Raw genomic sequence first — 20,669 nt, forward strand, 5'->3', positions numbered from 1 at the left:
ATTGAAACTCCCTAAGATAAGAAAATTTTGCTAGTATTGCCTTGACTTAAACAGTCGACTTTTTAAAAAATTCAGAGATTTCAATGTGTCCAGGAAAACTCAAAAAGGGACATTGAAGAAAGCACGAAGGTCTTTTCAGCTCTGGTTCGTTCCATGGAGAGAAGTCAAGCTGACTTGGTGGAAATGATCCAGAGGAAGCAGGCTGCAGCAGAGCAGAGGGCAGAGAGGATCATCTCAGAGCTGGAGCTGGAAATCACTGAGCTGGAGAAGAAGAGAAGTGAGATGGAGCAGCTTTCTCATACCGACGACCACCTCTACCTTCTGGAGGTCAGGAGAGGATTCAGAGTCAAATGAGAGAAGGATCATTTGTCATTGCCTTTCTTCTTATCCAGTCTCATCTCTGCTCTAAAGCCATTTCTTTCTTATCTAACTATGTTATGTCAGAGGTTTCCGGCTCTGAGTTCTCCTCCTTCTGCCAAACCCTCCTCTGACATCATTGTCCATGCAGACACATGCCTGGGAACTGTAAGGAGAGCGGTGAACAACATTGAACAGCAGCTTCGCTTGGTTTTGAAACAACTTACCATTGAAGGTCATGTTCTAAAAAGATTCCTCAATGCTACATTCCAACACTACATTCTGTAACACAGCAGCTGCTTTGATTTAATGTCACTGTACGCAGCTTAAATACATGAATGTTGTTTGGCTCATTGTGGCTTGTATGTTCTTATACACTCACAGAGCATGAGAAGATTCAGCCGTATGCAGGTACAGTTGAACTACAATGTCATTAGCAACAGTCTCACATCTTTCAGCATTTGTCATTGTTTTCTCTTTATTACATCTGTTTCTCAACAAAATCACAACCAACTGTGTTTGACATCCTCAAACTGCCTATTTTTGTCCAACCAACAGTCCACAGTCCATACATAATTACTGTAGTTTACAATAAAAATGAGTACAGGAGCAAATGCTCATGTTAGACGGTGGAATCGTTGATTTTTACCTAACACATTACCAAAGCAGTTAGCTGATCATCACAATCTTTACAATTAATTTTACATTCAATCATCTTTTTTATTGGTGAATTGTTTTAACTCCGATTGGCTTTACTGACTTAATTTGTCAGCTGTAAAAGACGTCTGATAACCTGCCTTTGTAACACTGAGATCATGGTGTGATCTTACTACTTTCCAAGTATATTTTGGTTTTCAGGATACCTCAACTAATTCATTTAATCTTTGAAGAGAGAGAGGAAATTAGTTAAAAGTCCATATGAACTCTTGTGTGTCTACCAGCTGATGTTCATCTGGACCCCAGGACAGCCAACCCTTGGCTGCTTCTATCAGAGGATGGGAGACGGGTCTGGGATGGAGATGCTGAACAGAACCTGGAAGATGTACCCGAGCGTTTTGACACAGCACCATGTGTCCTTGCCACCAAGGTAAATAACTATGCTTTGTAAATTCCTGTAATCCAGGAATATTATTTCTTTCTGTTTCTATCCCTGAGAAATTAACAGTGTGAGTAACCTGAAACAATCTTGCTATGCAGGGTTTCACCACAGGGAGGCACTACTGGGAAGTGGATGTGGGAGACAAGACAGCTTGGGACTTGGGTGTAGCCCGACAGTCAGTCAACAGGAAAGGTGTGGTGACCCTAAGCCCAGGGGAAGGCTACTGGACTGTTTGTTTGAGGAAAGGCAATGAGTACCGGGCATGTGCAGCACAGGCAGAGCTGCTGTGTCTGCCTCAGAGGCTGCAGATTGTCGGGGTGTTTTTAGATTATGAGGATGGGACAGTGTCTTTTTATGATGTTGAGTCCAAGTCACTCATTTATTCTTTTACACAGTTCGAATTCAGTGAGGCCATGTTTCCCTTTTTTAATCCAGAAATAAGTGACAGTGGCAACAACAAATCACCCCTCATCATCTGCCCTGTCAGTGTCAATAGAGGCGGGGATTTAGATGATATTACAATATGATGTCAAAAGGATATTCATTGTTTTTTATCTCATGGTACTTTGTTTATGAATAGGTGTTCCACATAAAACTGTTGTTTTTGTTGATATGAAGACTTGTTAATTTACAGAACAGTACACAATTTATCTGAAATTCATCTCTGATAAAGAACAAATCTAAAAATGTGTCACAACCTCAGAATCAAGCAATGGTACTGTTTAATCTGCCAACAATTAGTCTAGGCCTATAGACGATCCTTATTTAAACTCAAAGAGTCGAACTATACACTTGAAACACTTTTGCTAGTTCATCATAATTTTGGCTGCCATCTGAAATCTTCAGAGGTACAAAACATGTTATATTTCCTGTTGGGGAGAGATGATACTTTTCATCAGTAATTGATGTTTCCTTCAACAACAAAAGCTCCTTTTACACATGGACCACACATATCATGTTTCTGACTTGATCCCTTCCCTCAATAAACTTTAAAGTATTGCATCTATCAAACCTCCCTTTGTTTCCTCTCCTCCTTTACCCTCCTTCTTTCACAAAATAGCTGATTGTAGGCTTGCCTCATTCTGTTAATATCTATCCTGAGCCACTGCAGAGACAAAACTGACTTCAGTCTTAGATTGTACAACTTTGTGGTTACGAATCAGATTAGTAAAGAGGATTAGCTCCAAGGCAGATGGAGCACTGAGACAGATTTCAGGACTGAATCTTGGGGCAGGCAATACATACACATAAGGTACACTACAAGATATGTCACTGAACAAAATGTGTGCACATAAACACACAGTTATGGCAACTAATCATTTAACATTGTTCATTTCAGGAAGATTTTTAGCTAGGAAACATACTGTATCTGTAAAGACTGAGCTAAAAGGGGCTGTGAAAGACGAAGGGATAAAGAGGGATTAAAACTGAAATCATCTGAGCACAGGGCAGTGACACACAGCCTCCAGATTACAAAGAACAAGTTAACAACATGTTTCTGTACCAGAGGTAACCTGCTTTAGATGGCCAGCAAACAAGGGTAAGCCAAATATTACTGAATGTAGTTTTCAGTATTAATGTCTGATATTGTAATGTAGGAGGGAGCATCAGAAATCCCCATTGTCCACCCAGTATGAGTTGGAAGTGCTGCTTTTTTTTTATAAGTAACTGTGTAAGCAGTGTAGAGCTTAAAACAGCAAACTATCAAATTTGGCTGATGACTTGATTAAAACTGTATAGAAAAGCTGATGCTCTTGAGAATGACATCTACAGGCTTGAGCAGAGGTAAGGTAGTGGACTGCCATTTTGACAAGTCGGTTTAAAAGCTCATCTCTGTAACAGAAGGTACTGCTTTCTCATTGCTTTGGCTCCACTTTAAGACCCACAGGGAAGTTAGCAATTTAATATAGAATGTGTTTATTGTAGTGTTGATTGGAATGGTTTTTTTAAGGATCTATAATTAATTGAATATATGATATGTAAATGTAAGAAGTCATGGTCACAGGGTTGAATTGTACTTTTCATACAACCATTTTTCCCCATTCCAGTGTATAATTTCACCTGAATGGAGGCGAGTGAACCAGTTATGTCTGTAAATGTGACCGGTCGGATATAGTGACATTTTGAAGACCAGTGAGGTGTGATGTCACCAGTGGTGGACGAGACGGCTGGGGACCTCCCCGTCAGAGATGTTGGACTGATGAGAGGGGGACTGATGCCAGCTGTTTCAGGTTTGTGTATGGATGTGTGCAATGCTCTGTAATAAGTGGGCATGAATGCTTTTGGAACATTGTTTAATGTTCCAAGAATTAATTAATACCTGAAATTGTAGGAATTAGAATTTCAGTGACAGGTCCATTAAGTAATGATAAAATAGAAGAGTCAAAATCACAATTCAGAATGAAGATCACTGGGTCATGAGCTTGTTCTTAAGTGATAGCTCGCTAATTTAGTCTGTTTTCCAGAAAAATAAAAAGTTGCCTTTTATTAGCTAGAAGAGATTTACTTTTATCAATTTATCAATGTAAATTTTTGGAAGTACTATAGAAGACCAGTTTTGTATTAATGTGCTCTGCAAACATTATGACTTTTTATAAAAATGTATAAAGTTTACTTAAACAATTTGTTTAAAAAAAGTACTAATATCATTAGAACTTGGTAGGATTTTTTATTAATCATCATAGATAATACAACAGTTTTATCACAAAGCAACAGCACCAGTGATCAAAGTACATTAAATGTTAGCATTTTCATCAAACGTCTGGTGTTTTCCTTGATGGTTAAAATTGCAATTAGCTGTAGCTTTGAGGTAAGACAAGGAACAGATAATGTTCAGAGTGGATGTAAGGACTGGGGGTTTTGGAAATTAATGGACCTTTGTTTACATTTGTGTGTCTACAAATACACTTTCTGTAAACATCACCTTCCGGTTGTTTCCTCAGATACTATACGTGCTGTGAAGCCATGGAAGAAAAGGGCAAAAAGTAACACCACTTTGCAAAACTCACTTTATCAGATTTTGAGCAATTCAATTGTCTATGAATAAATGTCTCTAAATACATTTTTTAAACATTTTTTTAATATTTCTGCTGCCTGTCTCTCTCTCTGTCTCTCGGCCTCTCTCCTGCAGATCCTCGGCACTTGTTTTGGTTTCCCAGGGGAGATCTGGAGGACCTGTATCTTCGACTGCAGGAGGAGAACAGTGTGTTAAGACAACACACAAGGACACAGGAGCAGAGGCTACGCAGGTGGTACACATTACCGCAGAAACTCTGTAATACACTAATGACTTTACCTAACAGCAGACATTTGGGCTTAACTGGGCCCAGATTTAAAAGCATACAGTATGTAATAAAGACAAGTCCCCTCTTTGCCTCAGGATGTCCACCAGGCTGATGCGTCTTCAACAAGCCACTCCTGGATCCAGTGGTGTGAAGGAGAGGGACATGGAGAACACCATACAGGAGCTAGAAGCCCATGTGGCTATGCTAGAGAGCCAGAAGGGGGTGCTACAGAGCAAACTCAGCCTGGCCAAGCAGCACATTATGGACCTGGGAGGACACACACCACACAAGTTTAGCAAAGGTGTGTGTGTTGTGAAAAACATCTAGCTCATAATAGGCTAGAGTGACTTCTTCCTGTTCACTATGTGCCCTTCCTCTATCTCTTCTTTTTGACAGGTAGATCTATGGATGTGGAAGGTGGAGTCAGGAGGGCAGCTCAGACAGCTCCGCCTCGCTACGGCCCCACACTGGAAGACACCAGGGCACAGATGGAGATGTAAGTGTCTACTTTGTAATGTATTGAATGACCAAAGCAGAAACAGAAAAGAAGAATGACATTCATCAGTCACTCCTGTTTATTAAACAGATGGTCTGTGCTCAGGTCTGTAAGTAAATTATGCCTCTGTTTTTTCCATTCTTCATTGTCCTAAACACATCCATGTACTTTCTCTCCTATAAACCTCCAATCATCTCATCATTCTCCCTTCTTCCCACCACCTGTGTGTCCCCTTTACTCTAAAACCTCCTATGCCTCCACCTTGAACTCACCACCTCTCCTATCCAGCAGGGCCTGTGTTACAGAGCAGGTGAGAGTAGCAGAGCTGGAGCTGGCTGCCCAGGCACTCAGAGACACATTGAAAGAGAAGGAGACAGCGATAGAGGGAACCATGACAGAGATGAGGAAGCAGCAGGCCGACAGACACAGGTGTTGGGGGAATGTTGAAGTGATAATTTTTTTTTCCTGACACTGCAGTCAAATTGTTTTTTTGGGGGGGGGTTTAGCTTTTGGAGTATATTTTTAAATCAGTAGATTTGTTATGATGTACTGAACTTTGCCTAACCTGATTTTCTTCAAGTAAGGCTTTTGTTCTTAGCTACTTTTATATTTAAGTGTATTTTTAAACCTTCATTTATACAATCAGTAAAATATCTGAAGTAGCACCTTTTTGTTCCCACCAGTCACCACTTCTATTGCAGTTATCACTACAGTAATGTAAATAAGAATATTTTCCTGCTAGAATAATCATCAGAGAGAATGTGGATCTGATCCGTCTACAAAAGCAGCTCTCAGACAAGAGCACTGCTCTGAAAGTCACCCAGGAAAAGTTTGACAACCTACAAGAAGTAAGAAAGCCTTTGTGTCAGCCATTTCATCTGTAAATCAGTTATTTATTTGACTGTTATTAATTTGCTTAAAATATCAAATTCGATACTTAAAACATGGAGTGGTCCATAAATGTTTGTTTCCTTCTTTGGTTTGCGCTTTCTTTCTTTCTCTCTTTCTGTCTGTCTTTCCAGACATATGAGAAGCAGCTAGAAGAGGTAAAAGCCTCGGCACAAACCAAAATCAATGAATACTTTACTACAAGACCTTACTCATAGATTAGTTGTTTTCACCCCAGAGTCAGAGGTCACTGAAGGAAAGCCAGGGAGCTCTGCTGGAGAAAGTGGAAGATCTGACTGACCAGCTGAAGCAGGAGAGACAGAGAGCGCTGGCACTGGAGGGACAACTTACCATTGCCACCCTCTCTATACAGAGCCTGGACAAGGTGCCACATTGCTGCATTGTTGTTGTTGTGTTCCTTATCCAGTTTGAAAGTCTAAGGGCAGAAGGTGTCATATGTGGTGGTGCTGATTTGTGATATTGGGCTGCATAACTAAAATCTAACTTGACTTGCCAATCTGCACGTATAAATCCAGACTAGGAGACAAGAACCTAGATGACAGAAAGAGGCAGACGTGTCAGTATAACAAACCTGGGACTGTGTAACTTAATCATTTTTTCTCTTTCAGCTACAGGAGAGGATATCAGACTTGGAGGGAGAGAGGGATCTGATAAAAGAAAACTATGACACTCTTTTAGAAAGGTAGGAGTTTTAATCTTTGCAGAACAATCCATAACTTACAAAATAAACAGTAGGCACATTAGCCAGAAGACTTCAATGATGAGGCCTTTGCTAATATGACAAAGGTACTCTCAACATTTGGCAGTGACTTCTGAACTGTCATTTTATATTTGTCCTTGTATGTTTATATTTGCCTGTTCTCTTTTGTAGTACTTTATCTGCACAAATCAGTCATAATGGGCAAGTGCGAAAACAGAGAGAAGTGGACCAGGAGAGGGAGGACGTGGGGGAGAACATCTGCAGGATGGATATTCAGAGACTGGAGGAAATGCTGAAAGTAGAGAAGGAGGAGAAAGGCAGGCTGGAACTGGAGAAGGAGAAACTGAGGCAGGAGAAGGAGCTGTTAGAGGAGCAGAGAGAGAACGAACGAGGTACGAATCTCAGCATGAGATTCGCTTTTGAAGATAAATCATGACAACACTATCTTCCCCTCCAAAAGGAAATAGATTCCCTAGAGAGAAACTTAGGACAAGACACATATATGTAATCTTATTTATTCATTCATTTTTGTGTCTGTTGTTATTTCATTTAGAGCGTTCTGTGATGATGAGAGAGAAACGAGAACATCTAGAACAGGAGGTTCTCCAGTACAGAGAGCAGGCCTCTGCTCTGCAGAACAGACTGGACTCTGTCACCAAGGTCAGAGATGAAGCCATGAAGCATTCACTCTTGAACAGCTGTCTCTTGTCGGTTTTCTGTGTGGTATCCTGTTTTTGGCACATATCCGGACACAGCTGTCATCTTCTCTTCTAGGTGTTTGACATGAGCGTTGAGGAGCTCAGTGAAACTCTTTTGCAGATCAAGGTTTGCGCTCTCGTACCTACAGTATGTTAATATTGCTTTTGCTAAGTAGAATAAATCAGCTACTTTTAAACTTCATATCATGTTCTCCATCTAACTACAGATGTTTAGGATGCAGCAGGAGGGCAGAGAGGGTCTGCGTTTCCTCTTAGCTGATGGGAAGGTGGATGATTCATCTCGTGAGCTGGTAAGCATCCAGGCGTTGCATGCTGAGACTGTACTGGAGTTACAGAAAACCAGAAACCTTCTTCTGCTGGAGCACCAGATCAGTAAAGACCTGAAGGTACACACACACACACATACTGTCCGCAGCAAATACATCTGTCAAATACGCACAAGGCTGAGTAGCACTGAACGCTATTACAGATGTGATTTCAATCCTCGTCTTTCCATTTTAACCCCAAGGAAGAGTTGAACACAGTCAGCCAGAAGATGGAGAGAGAGAGGGAGGAGAGCAGGAGGAGGATGGCAGAGAAAGACAAACTTTTATCAAAAAGAGCTCTACAGATCAACACATTACAAGGTTATATATACTTAGATATATTATATTGAATTTACTTAGATCTTTGTTTTTGTATAGTTATTAACTAATTCATTGTCATAGAGGCGGCATGCACTGTGCAGTCCTCAATCACATGTAAAGTGTTTTCATTTACAGTGTGTTTAGGAAAACACAACTGGGTGGTTAGTGAAAATGGGCAACCTTCAGAATCTCAAACCGTTATTATTTCTGCTCTATAGCTCAGCTGAAAGAGTTAGCGTACAGCCCCAGGAACTATAAACGCACCATACCAGTACAGTACACCTGGTCAGCTGGAGATCAGGAGGTGGTACAGCCCATTGAGGACGACTTGTCTTTATCCCATCTGAGACCTGGGGAGTCATTGTTGGAGATCCATCTTAAGGTGAAAACGTAGACCTTGTACCTGAACTGATGTTTTTTGATTCTAAATAATTACATTTGAAATCTTTTAAGAAGCTCATATCTGCTGTTTGTGCACTTCCAGGCTGCCACCTTCACCCCAGCAGGACTTCGGACTATGGGTAGCATGTGTCCCAGAGTGGACAGAGATGAGGACATTGTGACCTTCTGCACCTACAGTCTCCTGGACTTCGAGGTGCACTCCACTCCTCTGGTGTCAGGCAGTCAGCCTAACTATGGCTTTACATCCCGCTACGCTCTCACAGCCCGTGATCTGGGCAGGCTGGGAGGTCAGGGGTCAAGGGTCAGAGTGGAGCTCCACCAGGCATTAGGAGGGGCCAGGTTCGTAACCCTTGGAAGTGGGCACATGTCTCTTATGGGTCCCATGAAAAGGAGAGGGCAGCGTACTGGTGGATGTCTTAACATCATAGGTAAGTAATGTTTGATTCATAAACATTTATACAGAATTTTATGCTTCTTTTTCCTGCATACAGTCTGTTAACATCTTTTATAAAATGAATATTCTACACCACAATACCCTATGTATTACCTGTGTTTCTTCATCTGCACTAGTTTGAATACAGGCATTAATTCATGTCCACACATCTCTCTCTTCAAGGCCTTGAAAGTGAAATTGTTGGTGTTGTGGATTTCTGGGTGCGCCTGTTCCCTCCTGCAAAGCCCATGGACAGTGTGGTAGAGGGGCCAGCTGAAAGAAGAGCGACACAGAGGAGTCCTATGCAGATCTCTTATGGTTGGCAAGACAGCGGTCAAGAAGTAGGGCACAGACGGCAACAAGTTTTGTTGTATTAACATTGTCTTTAGGCCCAAAAGTTCCTGTTCAACCAGGGGCACAAAGGTTGTCTCATGTCCTTGGTTCAAGGCTGGTTTCACTGTATTGAAAGTGTGTGACCACAATGGAAGGAAATACTGTTCAGCATTGTATTTATGATCTACAGTATGTTGAGGGCAGTCTGTAAAGAAGAAGGACTTGTTTATTTACTAATTTTATTTTCACCCGAACAGAAAAAACCTTCCACATTTTCTTACTTAAATACAGTGGTACAGTATATTGCAATGCATGCTATTCTGGCTTTGTTTTCCCCCAGTGAGTCTTTCTAAAAACTTTAATTACAGCAGGAGTTACATGACTATGGTGGAGGGATCCCCAATGAGTTGGTGGTTATGCTGGAGCGCTGTGTGGGCCTTAACGCTCGCTGGCCAGGCCTCCTTCCTGATGCCTACCTGACATACAGGTTCTATGACCTGCCGCCTCATGTCTCTCAGACAGTCCAGTGCACCGCTGACCCAGTGTTCAACGATGCCACCAGCTACCCACTGGCAATATCTACTGATGTGCTACACTATTTGAGGTATGGTGTATATTTTTGACTGAAGGTTGGCCCATATTGAGGAGTATCATCAACACTGTTGGAAAATTTTAACTCTTAATGGTAAAGATTCCTCTTTTTGCTAAATATTTAAAGGGTTTTCTGTCACTTCTGTCCAGATCTAGTAGTCTCTGGGTGTATGTATTTGATGACAGCGATGACCAGATGCCATCAGCCTATCTGGCCAAGACCCCCATCCCACTGCGAGCCCTGGCTACAGGCAGAGAGATCAGAGGTGAGGGAGAGAGGTGTTCATCTCCATCCCTCGTTCAGTGGTGAAAGCCAGCATGTTGTTGTTACAGTTGGGCTACATCAAATGTCTGTATTAAGAACCATAGAAGCTGGTTTTAAAAGGGCCACTCCGTTTCCTCTGTCGTGCCAGGTGACTATGTTCTGAGGGATCCAGCTGGGGGACCTCGGGGCATGGTTAGGGTCATGATAAAATGGAAGTACCCCTTCCTACCAACACTGGACACCCTGCTGGGGAGACAAAGAAGAGCAGTGGAGAAGCAGGGTAGAGCAATGGGAAGCAGCGAGAGGGAGGGGAAAAGGAAAGAGCTGTCTGAGGTGCCACAGAGGTCTACAGCCAAGCCCAAAGTCAAGGTGAAGCTACGTAATAGTGTGTCAAAATGTTTGGGAATTTTGGAGCTGAGCATGTATTTTTATATAAATACATTTGTTTTCAAACAAGAGAGAGTAAACTGCTAAAATAAAAACTAAACATCTATCAAAGGAAATACTGTATGACTATACATTGTGATTAAGTGACATCATGTGCAGAGATTTTCAAGTAAAGAAGTCCTCAAAAATCAATGTGTAAATATTAAAAAGTAATTTCAACAGTAGATCCTGTTCTTTAACCTAAAGCCTGTTTGTTTTTTCCTTTGCTCTCACTATAGACAAGGCTGCTGGAACCAAGTGAAATGAAGGATGCACAAAAAGAGACAAAAGCTTGGGTAAGAATTATATACCTCAACAAAATATATTTACTGAACTGAGCTGTTTATTTTCATGATGTAACTAGTTTGTTTACTAGTATTTTTGTCTTTTTACAGCCTCGGCCTCCACCTGTCAAACACAATAATTCACAGAACATACATCCTGAACAAACACTCCCTGTGAAACTGCTAGCCACTCATCAGTCCTCACACAGGAAGAGATCCACCAAGATGTCACCTGTGCTTTACCCAGGTACAACCCACCTGTTCCCTGAGCCAAGACTGACCACACCCGCTGATTTACCAGCTAGGAAGTAAGTTGTTCATTGATTTTTCTTTGAAAAATCAAATTCATTATCTGTTAGTGTGGTGTCTGGTGTTCTTAGAGTTGTAGAAGTTTTTATGGAAAAAGACAAAAAGGAAGCAGGATCTTAGCTGTCAGAGCAGATTTTAATTGATAGAAAAAAATTTGTTTCCTCTGAAGTTTAAATTCAAGCTCAATATTCAAAATATACCATTAAATGTGTTATATCACCTGTGCTTTCTTTGTACAGTCTTAATTTTTTACACTGCTACAAATGTTTTCAAATTAAGATACAATAAAGACATACTTTAATCTTACTGAAGATCTTCAGAGGCAGCGCCTTCCAGACAGTCACTGACCACACTGTCCAGGAGAAGATCTGCTAGTGATGCCAGGATTCTGGTAGGAGCTCATTTACTCTCTGTTGCTTAAAGAACTTCAAACTACATATCATGAGTCATTTGCAGAGGAAATAATGCAGTCAACAGTCCAAACAGTGGTGTACAAAGAAACAAAGCAGTAATTAAAAAATAAAAACATCATTTGAGAATCCGAAGGTGAATGGCTTCATATATCATTTCTTCTTACTTCAGGACGTTCCCTCTGTGACTCAGGTGTCAGTGGATGAAGAGGAAGAAGAAGAGGAAAGGAGTGAGAATGGTAATTATTCACATACACATAACAGGGCCAATAAACGCTTGTGTTGAGTTTCTCTGTTATATTAAACATCACTCTGCCATTGTTTAAATATTAAAAATGACAACATAACCTGAGCTCAAACCCTTTAAGAAATATGGACATTTAAAATGAAATCAATTCAGGTCTTCTCGTGTTAATTTTTAACAGCTGCTGCAGGAGACAGTGAAACGCCAGAATCATCAGAGTCAAGTTCCTCGCAAAGTGACATAATAATCATCGCACCTAAACGAAAACAGAGAAAGGTACATGAGTGAGTGAGAGAAATCAGTGGAAAACAAATGAGTGAGGATTTTAGCATCACATTATAGTATTATCTTTTGTCCATCTGTGGATCTAATATAAGTTTGATGTTAAATAAACTCAAAAGTTATAAAACAAATAGATAAATCTGTCAGTCGCATGTCAGTATGTGTCATCTGCTTCAGTAAATGGTTATGAACTGAACAGCATTTCATTGCATTTAAGGGAGACAAGCTGAGAATTGAGATCCTGTCCCTGACATTTGAACCATCCTCAAGCGTGGCGATGGACGAGTCAGTGCACCGTGTTTATGTGGAATATCGGCTGCTGGGCGTCCCAGTGGAGATGACAGAAACACCCATGTCCCTCCGCAAACCCACACAGGGGGAGGAGATTCACTACAACTTCACACGAGGTGAGAGTTGGTGAGCTTTGTGTGTTTGTTTTTACGTGTTCATCTTAAAGACCTTTTATAAAATCTAATCATTTATGATTATGATTGTCTTTTATGAACACAGACTCTCTGTCCTTGTCTCTCTCAGTGATCTATGTGGATGGTTCGCAGTCAGCTCCACTCAGACACTATCTTTACACCATGCTGGAGGGCACTGACCCCACCCAGGGCAGGTAGTGTCATTTGTATTTTTTTGTGTAATTTTACATATTAAAGTGTGAGTAAATCCATCAGATGATGACTCTGCTGTTTATGGATGTCAACAGACCCAAATTACAAAATGTAATGGTGGGTGTGTGTCATGGCAGGTTAAAGTTCACAGTAGTCAGTGAGCCAATGGATGATGACAAGGAGTGTGTGGATGTTGGACATGCCTTTGTGGACCTACAGGAACTGCTGCTCACAGGAAATGATGTCATCGAACAACAAATTGACAGTAGGTGTTGTGTTTGTGTAATAGTTTCACCTCTGTGTGTCTGGTGTTTTGCATGCTATAGTGTGGATTATTTTTAAGTTGGTTGTGAGTCAATAATAAAAAGAAAGGTGCAAAGAAAACACTACTAATCATATTCCTGCAGGGACACTATGTGAAAACATGGAGTTTTCTAAATTTTTCTGCCTGTTTCCTCCAGTCGTGAGTGTGGATGAAGACAGGGAGGTGATAGGAAATCTGAAAGTGTCTGTGGAAGCAGCAAAAGCTCTGACTGGGATATACCAGGAATTTCACCAAAAAGATGACACTAAGAAAGAAGACAAGACAGATGAAGAAGAGGAGGAGAAGCACAAAGAGAAACAAGTGGAAGAGATGAAAAAAGATCAGATACAAGTGATGGATTATGATGATAACAGTGACTTCTACTGAAAGTAGAGTGTGAGATGAAGAGCACAGACATTAGTTTATGCAGTTGTCATTGTTATTAAATATTGATTATAGCTGTTAAGAATATGTTTTGCACCAAGCAAGGACTGTGGATTATGTCATTAAAATACTAGTGAGAGCTGCTAAATGTTGGTGTCCTGTTTGTTCTGCCTGCCCTGACTCACTAGAGTTGAATCATGAATTATTGTTCATGAGCTAAATGCTTTGGGTGCTGTGGTATATATAAGCACTTGGTCACATACATGATAGAGAAGGAGTGGGGAGCTATACCGTCTGCCTGAAATAGTCCTGCCTCTGTTAATGAATAATAATTTTGTCAGTTGAAGCACATAAGACTGATTTGGTTTTAATGATTTATCCTTGACAACAAAAGCTCAGTTTGAAAGCACATCTGCGATCAGAGTGGATTTAAGATATACATACCATAAAAGCAGTTATGACTGATCAGGTAATAAAAACAAGTGTTACTCCACAACTGTGACCTATATTTGTTACATTTGACCACACAAAAGCATTCGAAATTAATGTTTATTCAATGAATACAACATAAAAACTACTAATAATTATGTATAGTAATATTTAAATATATTTAAAATTTAGAAACAGAAATCAATCTAATACACTTATTATTCAAATAGCAGAAATAATTAAAATATTAGGTTAAATGTAAAATTTGCATGACGAATTCTGGTTAAATTTGCATTACCTTTAAGTGATGATAATAAATAGGCCTAATTTATTTGTATGTTATACTTGATTGTGTAGTAAAATGAAAGTGATTTATATTTTCCAGCCTCCACTAACCCCTGGGCGTATTCTTATAGAAAATGTTAGGTGGGCGGATCTCTGGGCTTTAATTGCAGCAGTAATTGAGTGACACCTTTATTGTCCAATGATATTCTTTGATTTGAGCCCTACAATTTGATTGGTCCAATTATAAACTTGTTTGTTTGTAAAGGTACTTCTTTTGGAGGATTTTATCAGGACGCTAAGTAGGTATGGTTTAATTTGGCTTTCCTTTTCAAAGTGAACATAAATGTTTGGAGGGGCTTTTTTTCTTTTCTTTTTTTTCCAGAAACGGGTAAAACTAGTAATGTTTTTATGAGCACAGTCGTGAATTGGTTGCTATAATCTGAGATGCTCTTGGCTAACTTATGGCAAAGAAAACTTTCGGGATAGCTAGTATGAATTCCAGCTTTGGCGCCACATTAGCTAAATGAGGCCTAAGTTGATTTAAAAAAGTTATGGTGGTTACCTCAAAATTTACAGACAATATTGACTTCTAAAACCCACATCTATCCATATGCAAAGTTTGACCTGTTGTGTGGCTTTAGCAAGAGGGTGACTCGTAAAAATATGGCTAGTTGTGGTTAAAGCTAGCTATCTGTTAAGGTAGATCAAGGTGAAGGGTGCACAAAAGCTTGTTTTTCAGCAATAATGTGAAGACACCTTTACGGTAGCCTGAACATAACCATATCTTGTGCTATGCTTAATCTAACCAGCCTGTTATCTATTGTTAGGTTATTTTTTAATTGAAACAGAAGGGGACAGATGCACGGCGCCAAAGATTTTGTCCACGACCCTGATCTCTGTGCAGGATCTGATTGTCAGCAGCTCTTAAAGAGCTCAGTACCAGTATACCAGTATACCAGAGACCTCAGGAACTTGATCAACCATAAGGTTAGTTCACTTCCAGTAAAATGTTTGCGACACATAAATAACAATGGCCGTTTGGAGGATAGGCACAGAAAAAATCACTAAGTAATAAAATTAATCATTTTCAAAATCCTACATTGTCATAATCACATCATGGTCATCCCACTCCTTACTGATATAGTGTTTTCCTCTTATGGTCCCAAGCATTCCTCATATAAGAAGTATATAATTTTAAATAACACAGTTATGTAGCATAGTCTTACTTACACTTGTCAGGCCGAATCCCACTTGCATTGTATTTCATAAGTAAATTGTCTTCTTGCTTTCACAGTGTTTTAATGGTAAGACTAAATGTTTGGTTTCTATTTCTCTCTTTCTCTCATATTTGCTTTGTATTGACAGAAGGAGATGATGAATCTTGCAAGCCACCAGCAGTGCAGTCAGCTGCTCCATAACAAGTTTGTTTTGGTGCTGGGAGACTCCAGTGAGTAGTATTTAACTTTACCTCCTCCTGCAAAGATTGTTTGAACAGGTGTCTAGAAGTTTGTTATAATAGTTTCCCATTTCCAAATTAGTTTTATTTTGATATTTTTTGATTCAATCTGAATTTCTGTTTAGTTTATGGACTAATTATTATTTAGTTTTAACTTATTTTAGTTTTACTAGATTTAGTTAAGGACACAATTTGTCAAGGGCCAGTATAAATCAACTGATCATGAAGATATTAAAATTTCAAGACTAAACTACACTAATGTATGAAATACACATTTCAGACTGGCAAAGATCACGATTTGAACGTTTAACCAGTTTACTTCAAGCCAGTTTATACATTCTTCTGTTATTGCTATTGATGAGTGCATTTTCCTGTTTTTTGTTTTGTTTATATATATATATTCTTTGTTTGGGGTTGGTTATCCACTCCTCTCGCTCATCTTTTCAAGCAGTGTGTTAAGTTTTGCTGTTTGCTGGATGTTATCGCTAATGTTACCCTTGTTGCTAATGCTCTTTCTCTCTGCATCCAAGAATTTCTATGAATGCTATGTGATCTTTTGATAATAACTTTGAAGATGAATTTAAAGATTTGTTGAGTTTTCTGTTTTCTTCCTGACATCTTGACCTCACTCTTTCACTTGATAAGATGTAAATGTAGGTCCTGGTGCTTTATTGCCATTTACAGCTTGCAAGCTACAGCTACACAGATTTTTGGGTCACCCCCTGTCTTGAATGAACCTCTGTACAGAATGATAACATTTATTTTTGTTTTTCTTTATTTTAATGTAGTTTTTTTTTAGCAACCATTATTAGTTTTCTTCAGGTAAATTAGTTCATTTCAGTTTATGAAAATGTTTCAAAACCAATAGTTTTTGTTAGTTTTCATTTTAGTATCTGATGATAATCCTGGTTTGCACCAAGTAAGATTATGACTTAAAGTAATTAAAATTCCTATGTGTCATCTTGCTGCCAGGAAGGTTATTTTGTACATTTACTTTTAACAGTTGAGTAGTTAGTTATACATCTAATCTGTAGGCACCCTTTATTAGATTGCTGGGTTATGAACATGGATGAACTTGTCACATTGTCATTTTTGGTGCTCTGTGTATTTCTTCCTCAGTTCAGCGCTCTGTTTACAAGGACCTTGTTCTCCTGCTGCAGAGCGAAAAATATCTGACCTGGAACCAACTCAAGAGCAAGGCAAGGACTAATATTTAACACTTTTACATAGTGATGAAAAGAAGACAAAGAGGGCGAAGCACTAAAAGAAATGTATATGTAGCTTTGGACAGAAGTCTGTGCCTCTTCTGCTTTTTCATCTGTCCTGAAATATGTATTATTTGTGTCTCTTCTGTTTTGTTTTTCTTGTCCTCGCTGTCACATCTTTCTTTGATCAGGGGGAGATGAACTTCGAGCAGGACTGCTTGGTAGAAGGAGGGTGCCTAAATCAGATGCACAATGGAACAGAATACAGAGAGGTCCGACAGTTTCAATCAGCCCACCACTTGGTCCGCTTCTATTTCGTGACACGCATCTACAATGGATACATGCAGAGTATCTTGAAAGATATCCGCCACGGCATGAAACCAGATGTAGTCATTGTTAATTCCTGCATTTGGGATATTTCGAGGTGAGTAGGTGAAGGAGTATCTGTTATTAGTTCTACTGTAGTAGTACCGTTTCCCTGCCTGTTCATTTGATATTGTAAAAGTGTGACTTGGTCATTAAGGGGCTGCTGTTGTATTTTAAAGTGGTGAGACAGGCAGTTTCTAGCTGTTTGATACAAAGTGAAATAAAAATATAATTTTCAAGAACTTATGCCATGTTCCTGGATTAGTTGCTTTCTTTTGATATACATATATTATGTCAGAAAAAAAAATTCTTGAGTATTCATATATGAAAATCCTTTTTTTTTTCTATAAGATGTTACTTTTCAGGAGTCTTGCACTTTAACATACTGTGCATAACTTTTATCAAATGTGATTTTTGGGTCAGCCAAAAGTATGTAGTTGTGGTGTAATTCATCCCCAGCCTTTGATCCAGCAGTGAGAGAAGTGTGGGGAGAGGTGAGCATTTCTCTGCATGATAGTATCCTGCTCCAAACAGCTGTGCTTTTCCACAGACTCGATACTCACTAAGTCATGCAGCATCATAAGATTTTGTCCAAAATGGTGTATGTGATAGAGACAGATGTTTGCTGTCCAACAAAGCCCCAGTTAGTAGTGCATAGTGAATGTTTTTCCTGTGTTGATTTGTAGATACAAGTGCAATTGGATCAGTGACTACAAGGAAAACCTCAACAGGTTTTTTGAGGAGCTGGTTGCAATTCTGCCAAAGGAAACCCTGGTAATATGGAGCCTCACCATGCCCTTGGCTAAAAGAATCAGAGGTGGTTTCCTGATTCCTGAGGTACAACATCATAAACAATCTGTATCATAAGTAAATATGGAAATGTGTTGGCTCTGTCCCAAAAATATATCCCCTTACAATGCAAGGCATGTACTGTACATTGACTCAGCCCACACTGACAGAATCAGCTTCCCTGTCAGCAGAACAACAGCAGGTGGACAAACGAAGCAGAGGGGCAGACAGGAAACAGGAATGCAAACTAGATGCCACATACGTAGTGTATGTATGTGGCATCTAGTTTGGGAAAATATTTTCAAATGCAATATTACCATTGTGATTTTATTTAAAAGTTCCCCTTATTATAGCAAGAAGACCACCACAATATGCAGTAGATACTGTATGTGTGATCTGACCAGGTGTCTGTTACATTCAGTCCAGTAACACTAAATTGGGTTGCATCACTGAAACTGCAGGAATTTCTTAGTTTGTAAAAACTGACTTTGGTTGTATTTTCAGTACATACATTTTCTCTGGAGGGTAAGAGGCTTATTTGTCTATTTTCCTCTGAACTATTGCTGCTCCTCCACCCTGATAGGGCAGTCGAAAAGCTGCTTCCCATTCATATCTGTAGCCAAGTGAGTCACATTTGATTTGATTGCAAATTGACCTGCTTCCTTTTCTTCACCTTGAGTTCAGTTGATTGAACTTTAACATGAGAAATGAACACTGTTAACAACTTTGTAGACTGCTGCTGTTAGTTCACATGCCACACTAGTTCCAGCAGGTTGTATTTGTAGCCCTGTCCCACAGCAGAGAGATGTTGGTGAAAGTGCACCATTAGAGTCTTGTCCTCTCCCTTTCAATGGCCTCAGATTGAGCACAAAGCATCCCAGCTGCGTTACGATGTGATTGAAGCCAACTTCTACAGTGCAACTCTGGCTGATGCCTACAGCATGGACGTGTTGGACTTCCACTTCCAGTTCCGCTTCTCCCTGCATCACCGTACAAAAGATGGGGTCCACTGGAACGCCCTTGCCCACCGCAAGATAACATCCCTGCTGTTACAGCACGCTGCACAGGCCTGGGGTGTCATCATGCCCTGTCCACTGACTGTTGCTGGTGAGGTGGAAGACTGCACACATGTAGAAATGTACTCTCCCACTGGAGGACAAAACTTGCTGTTTAGGCATACTGCAATAATGGGGTGGTGTTTTTTTTTTCTTCTATTCTCCAGCAAACTGGGAAACTCTACCTCTTACACACATGCATTTTTGGTTTCTGTTAAAGGGGTTTTTAATGAATGTGTTCTATTCATTTATGTTAACATGAGTTTGTTCTTTTTCAGAGAATATTGAGGTCACAGATCAGCAACCAGCCAATGGAAATGTTATCAGGCCTGCAAGTAAGACATCAGGTGATGATGTGTTATTGTACTGTGTGTAACATCCACACAGACAGGGTTTTTGGGGTTTTAAGGTTCTTGCTTCATGTCTGCCTGCTGTGTCCTTGATCTGTGTTCAAAAGGGAAAACTGCTTAAAATACTTAACTTCTGGATCAGTTTTGTTGTCCTGAATCACTAACGTTTTCTCTCTTTTTGGAATCCCTGCCTCGCTGCCCTTCCACTCTTCATTGTTCACAGAGGGAAATTACGACAGACACAGACGTGCCCCTCCATCAAAGATTCACGCGCCAGTCCATAGACATGCAAGAAATGGTAAGTAGGTAGACGGTGTACAATCCTTAGACCAGACCACCCAGGTCCAGTTCCACTCTGCACTGCAGTGGAAATAGTACTTCTTAGGCTTTTTAAGTTATACCTCATCATTTTAACATGTATGGAATGATATTTGATGTTAAGACCAAGGTATTTGTGTTTCATAGGTTTCAACTACAGTCCTCATTATCACTTTGAGCCCTACTATGAGCACCGTCATCAGCATGTGATGAGGAGCCGGCACACCAGGCACCACTATGTTCCTTACACTTGTCGCAGACACGGCCAACACACCTCTCATTGACACTACTACTAAAACAGGCGTTTTACAGGATTCAGACTTGGTTAAATTCCCCTTCTTGTCTTCAACTTGCATCTGCTGCCCCACCGGCCTTTTTTAGGGGGGGGGAGGAACTATATTGTATTATTTTGAGATTTTATATAAGCTCTCTTCTGCACAAGTTGACTTGATCTTCAACTGAGAAGATTGGGTAAAATGACTTTGTAATGTGCGCATTTCAAAGCTTTTATGTACTTTGTCAGGTGCCTTGTACTATATTAAAGTTAAGATTAAAATGAACTGTTTTGGGTTATATCACGTCCCTCACAGGTCATCAATGATGTAAAAATATTTACTTTAGGTTGTAAACAGTTCCACATAAGTGATCTACGTGCACATTTTAAGAATGTATTCACTTACCCTTCAAGTTTAAAGTGGCTTTGACTGTGGCTTCAGCTGCCTTGTGCCTAATGTTGGTATACCAAGCTCTGGTTTCAGGTGTTGGTCCTTTTACTTTGTATGCTGGAGTCCACAGCAGACTAAAGTGATTATCTTGGCATGATTATGTAGAGCTTGCATGCAACTCTGTAATGCAGAGTCCTCTTTTTCACATCAACAAACTGGGATAACAATATACAGAAACAGCTATTCACCAACCTGGATGTCTAGACTCTTGGTGTAT

General features: G+C 39.9%; 4 protein-coding genes across 12 annotated transcripts in view; all 4 read left to right on the forward strand.

Annotated features, from left to right (window-relative positions):
- LOC109952731 (E3 ubiquitin-protein ligase TRIM39-like) overlaps window positions 1-2,457 on the forward strand; it is a 15,875-nt gene extending 13,418 nt beyond the window's left edge. For all 6 annotated transcript variants that reach the window (XM_020587943.1, XM_020587941.1, XM_020587940.1 and 3 more), the window contains 5 exons: window positions 94-327; window positions 445-592; window positions 742-768; window positions 1,299-1,444; window positions 1,555-2,457. In XM_020587943.1, the coding sequence (XP_020443599.1) occupies window positions 94-327; window positions 445-592; window positions 742-768; window positions 1,299-1,444; window positions 1,555-1,983 (984 nt within the window). In that variant the 3' untranslated portion in view covers window positions 1,984-2,457. The remainder of the gene's footprint in view (window positions 1-93; window positions 328-444; window positions 593-741; window positions 769-1,298; window positions 1,445-1,554) is intronic.
- Window positions 2,458-3,513: 1,056 nt separating this feature from the next.
- LOC109952733 (protein fantom-like) lies at window positions 3,514-8,015 on the forward strand. The gene is made up of 15 exons (XM_020587946.1): window positions 3,514-3,687; window positions 4,399-4,440; window positions 4,587-4,704; window positions 4,836-5,041; window positions 5,137-5,236; window positions 5,525-5,665; window positions 5,979-6,084; window positions 6,259-6,282; window positions 6,363-6,509; window positions 6,754-6,827; window positions 7,017-7,237; window positions 7,399-7,505; window positions 7,620-7,670; window positions 7,771-7,950; window positions 8,007-8,015. Exons 1-15 carry the CDS (start codon window positions 3,600-3,602, stop codon window positions 8,013-8,015), a joined length of 1,614 nt encoding a protein of 537 aa, XP_020443602.1. The 5' UTR covers window positions 3,514-3,599.
- rpgrip1 (RPGR interacting protein 1) lies at window positions 7,867-13,609 on the forward strand. Its single transcript, XM_020587938.1, has 17 exons — window positions 7,867-7,950; window positions 8,077-8,190; window positions 8,409-8,572; window positions 8,675-9,020; window positions 9,209-9,366; window positions 9,727-9,962; window positions 10,100-10,215; window positions 10,363-10,583; window positions 10,880-10,936; window positions 11,036-11,232; window positions 11,546-11,624; window positions 11,816-11,882; window positions 12,069-12,163; window positions 12,387-12,576; window positions 12,704-12,788; window positions 12,924-13,051; window positions 13,248-13,609. Exons 2-17 carry the CDS (start codon window positions 8,100-8,102, stop codon window positions 13,475-13,477), a joined length of 2,460 nt encoding a protein of 819 aa, XP_020443594.1. The 5' UTR covers window positions 7,867-7,950; window positions 8,077-8,099; the 3' UTR covers window positions 13,478-13,609.
- Window positions 13,610-14,406: 797 nt separating this feature from the next.
- On the forward strand, window positions 14,407-20,275 carry fam113 (family with sequence similarity 113). Of its 4 annotated transcripts, none has more exons than XM_020587958.1 (10): window positions 14,407-14,491; window positions 15,016-15,175; window positions 15,554-15,635; window positions 16,764-16,843; window positions 17,041-17,273; window positions 17,902-18,052; window positions 18,865-19,111; window positions 19,338-19,394; window positions 19,633-19,707; window positions 19,875-20,275. In XM_020587958.1, exons 2-10 carry the CDS (start codon window positions 15,047-15,049, stop codon window positions 20,009-20,011), a joined length of 1,191 nt encoding a protein of 396 aa, XP_020443614.1. In that variant the 5' UTR covers window positions 14,407-14,491; window positions 15,016-15,046; the 3' UTR covers window positions 20,012-20,275. The 4 variants fall into 4 exon arrangements, with proteins under 4 accessions (XP_020443614.1, XP_020443611.1, XP_020443612.1 ...); XM_020587955.1 differs by having other exon boundaries at window positions 19,338-19,406; window positions 19,875-20,274; XM_020587956.1 differs by having other exon boundaries at window positions 14,424-14,487; window positions 19,338-19,406; window positions 19,875-20,274.
- Window positions 20,276-20,669: the final 394 nt, after the last annotated feature.

The sequence above is a fragment of the Monopterus albus genome, unplaced genomic scaffold (assembly GCF_001952655.1).
Source record: "Monopterus albus unplaced genomic scaffold, M_albus_1.0 scaffold489.1, whole genome shotgun sequence".
Classification (NCBI taxonomy): Eukaryota; Metazoa; Chordata; class Actinopteri; order Synbranchiformes; family Synbranchidae; genus Monopterus; species Monopterus albus.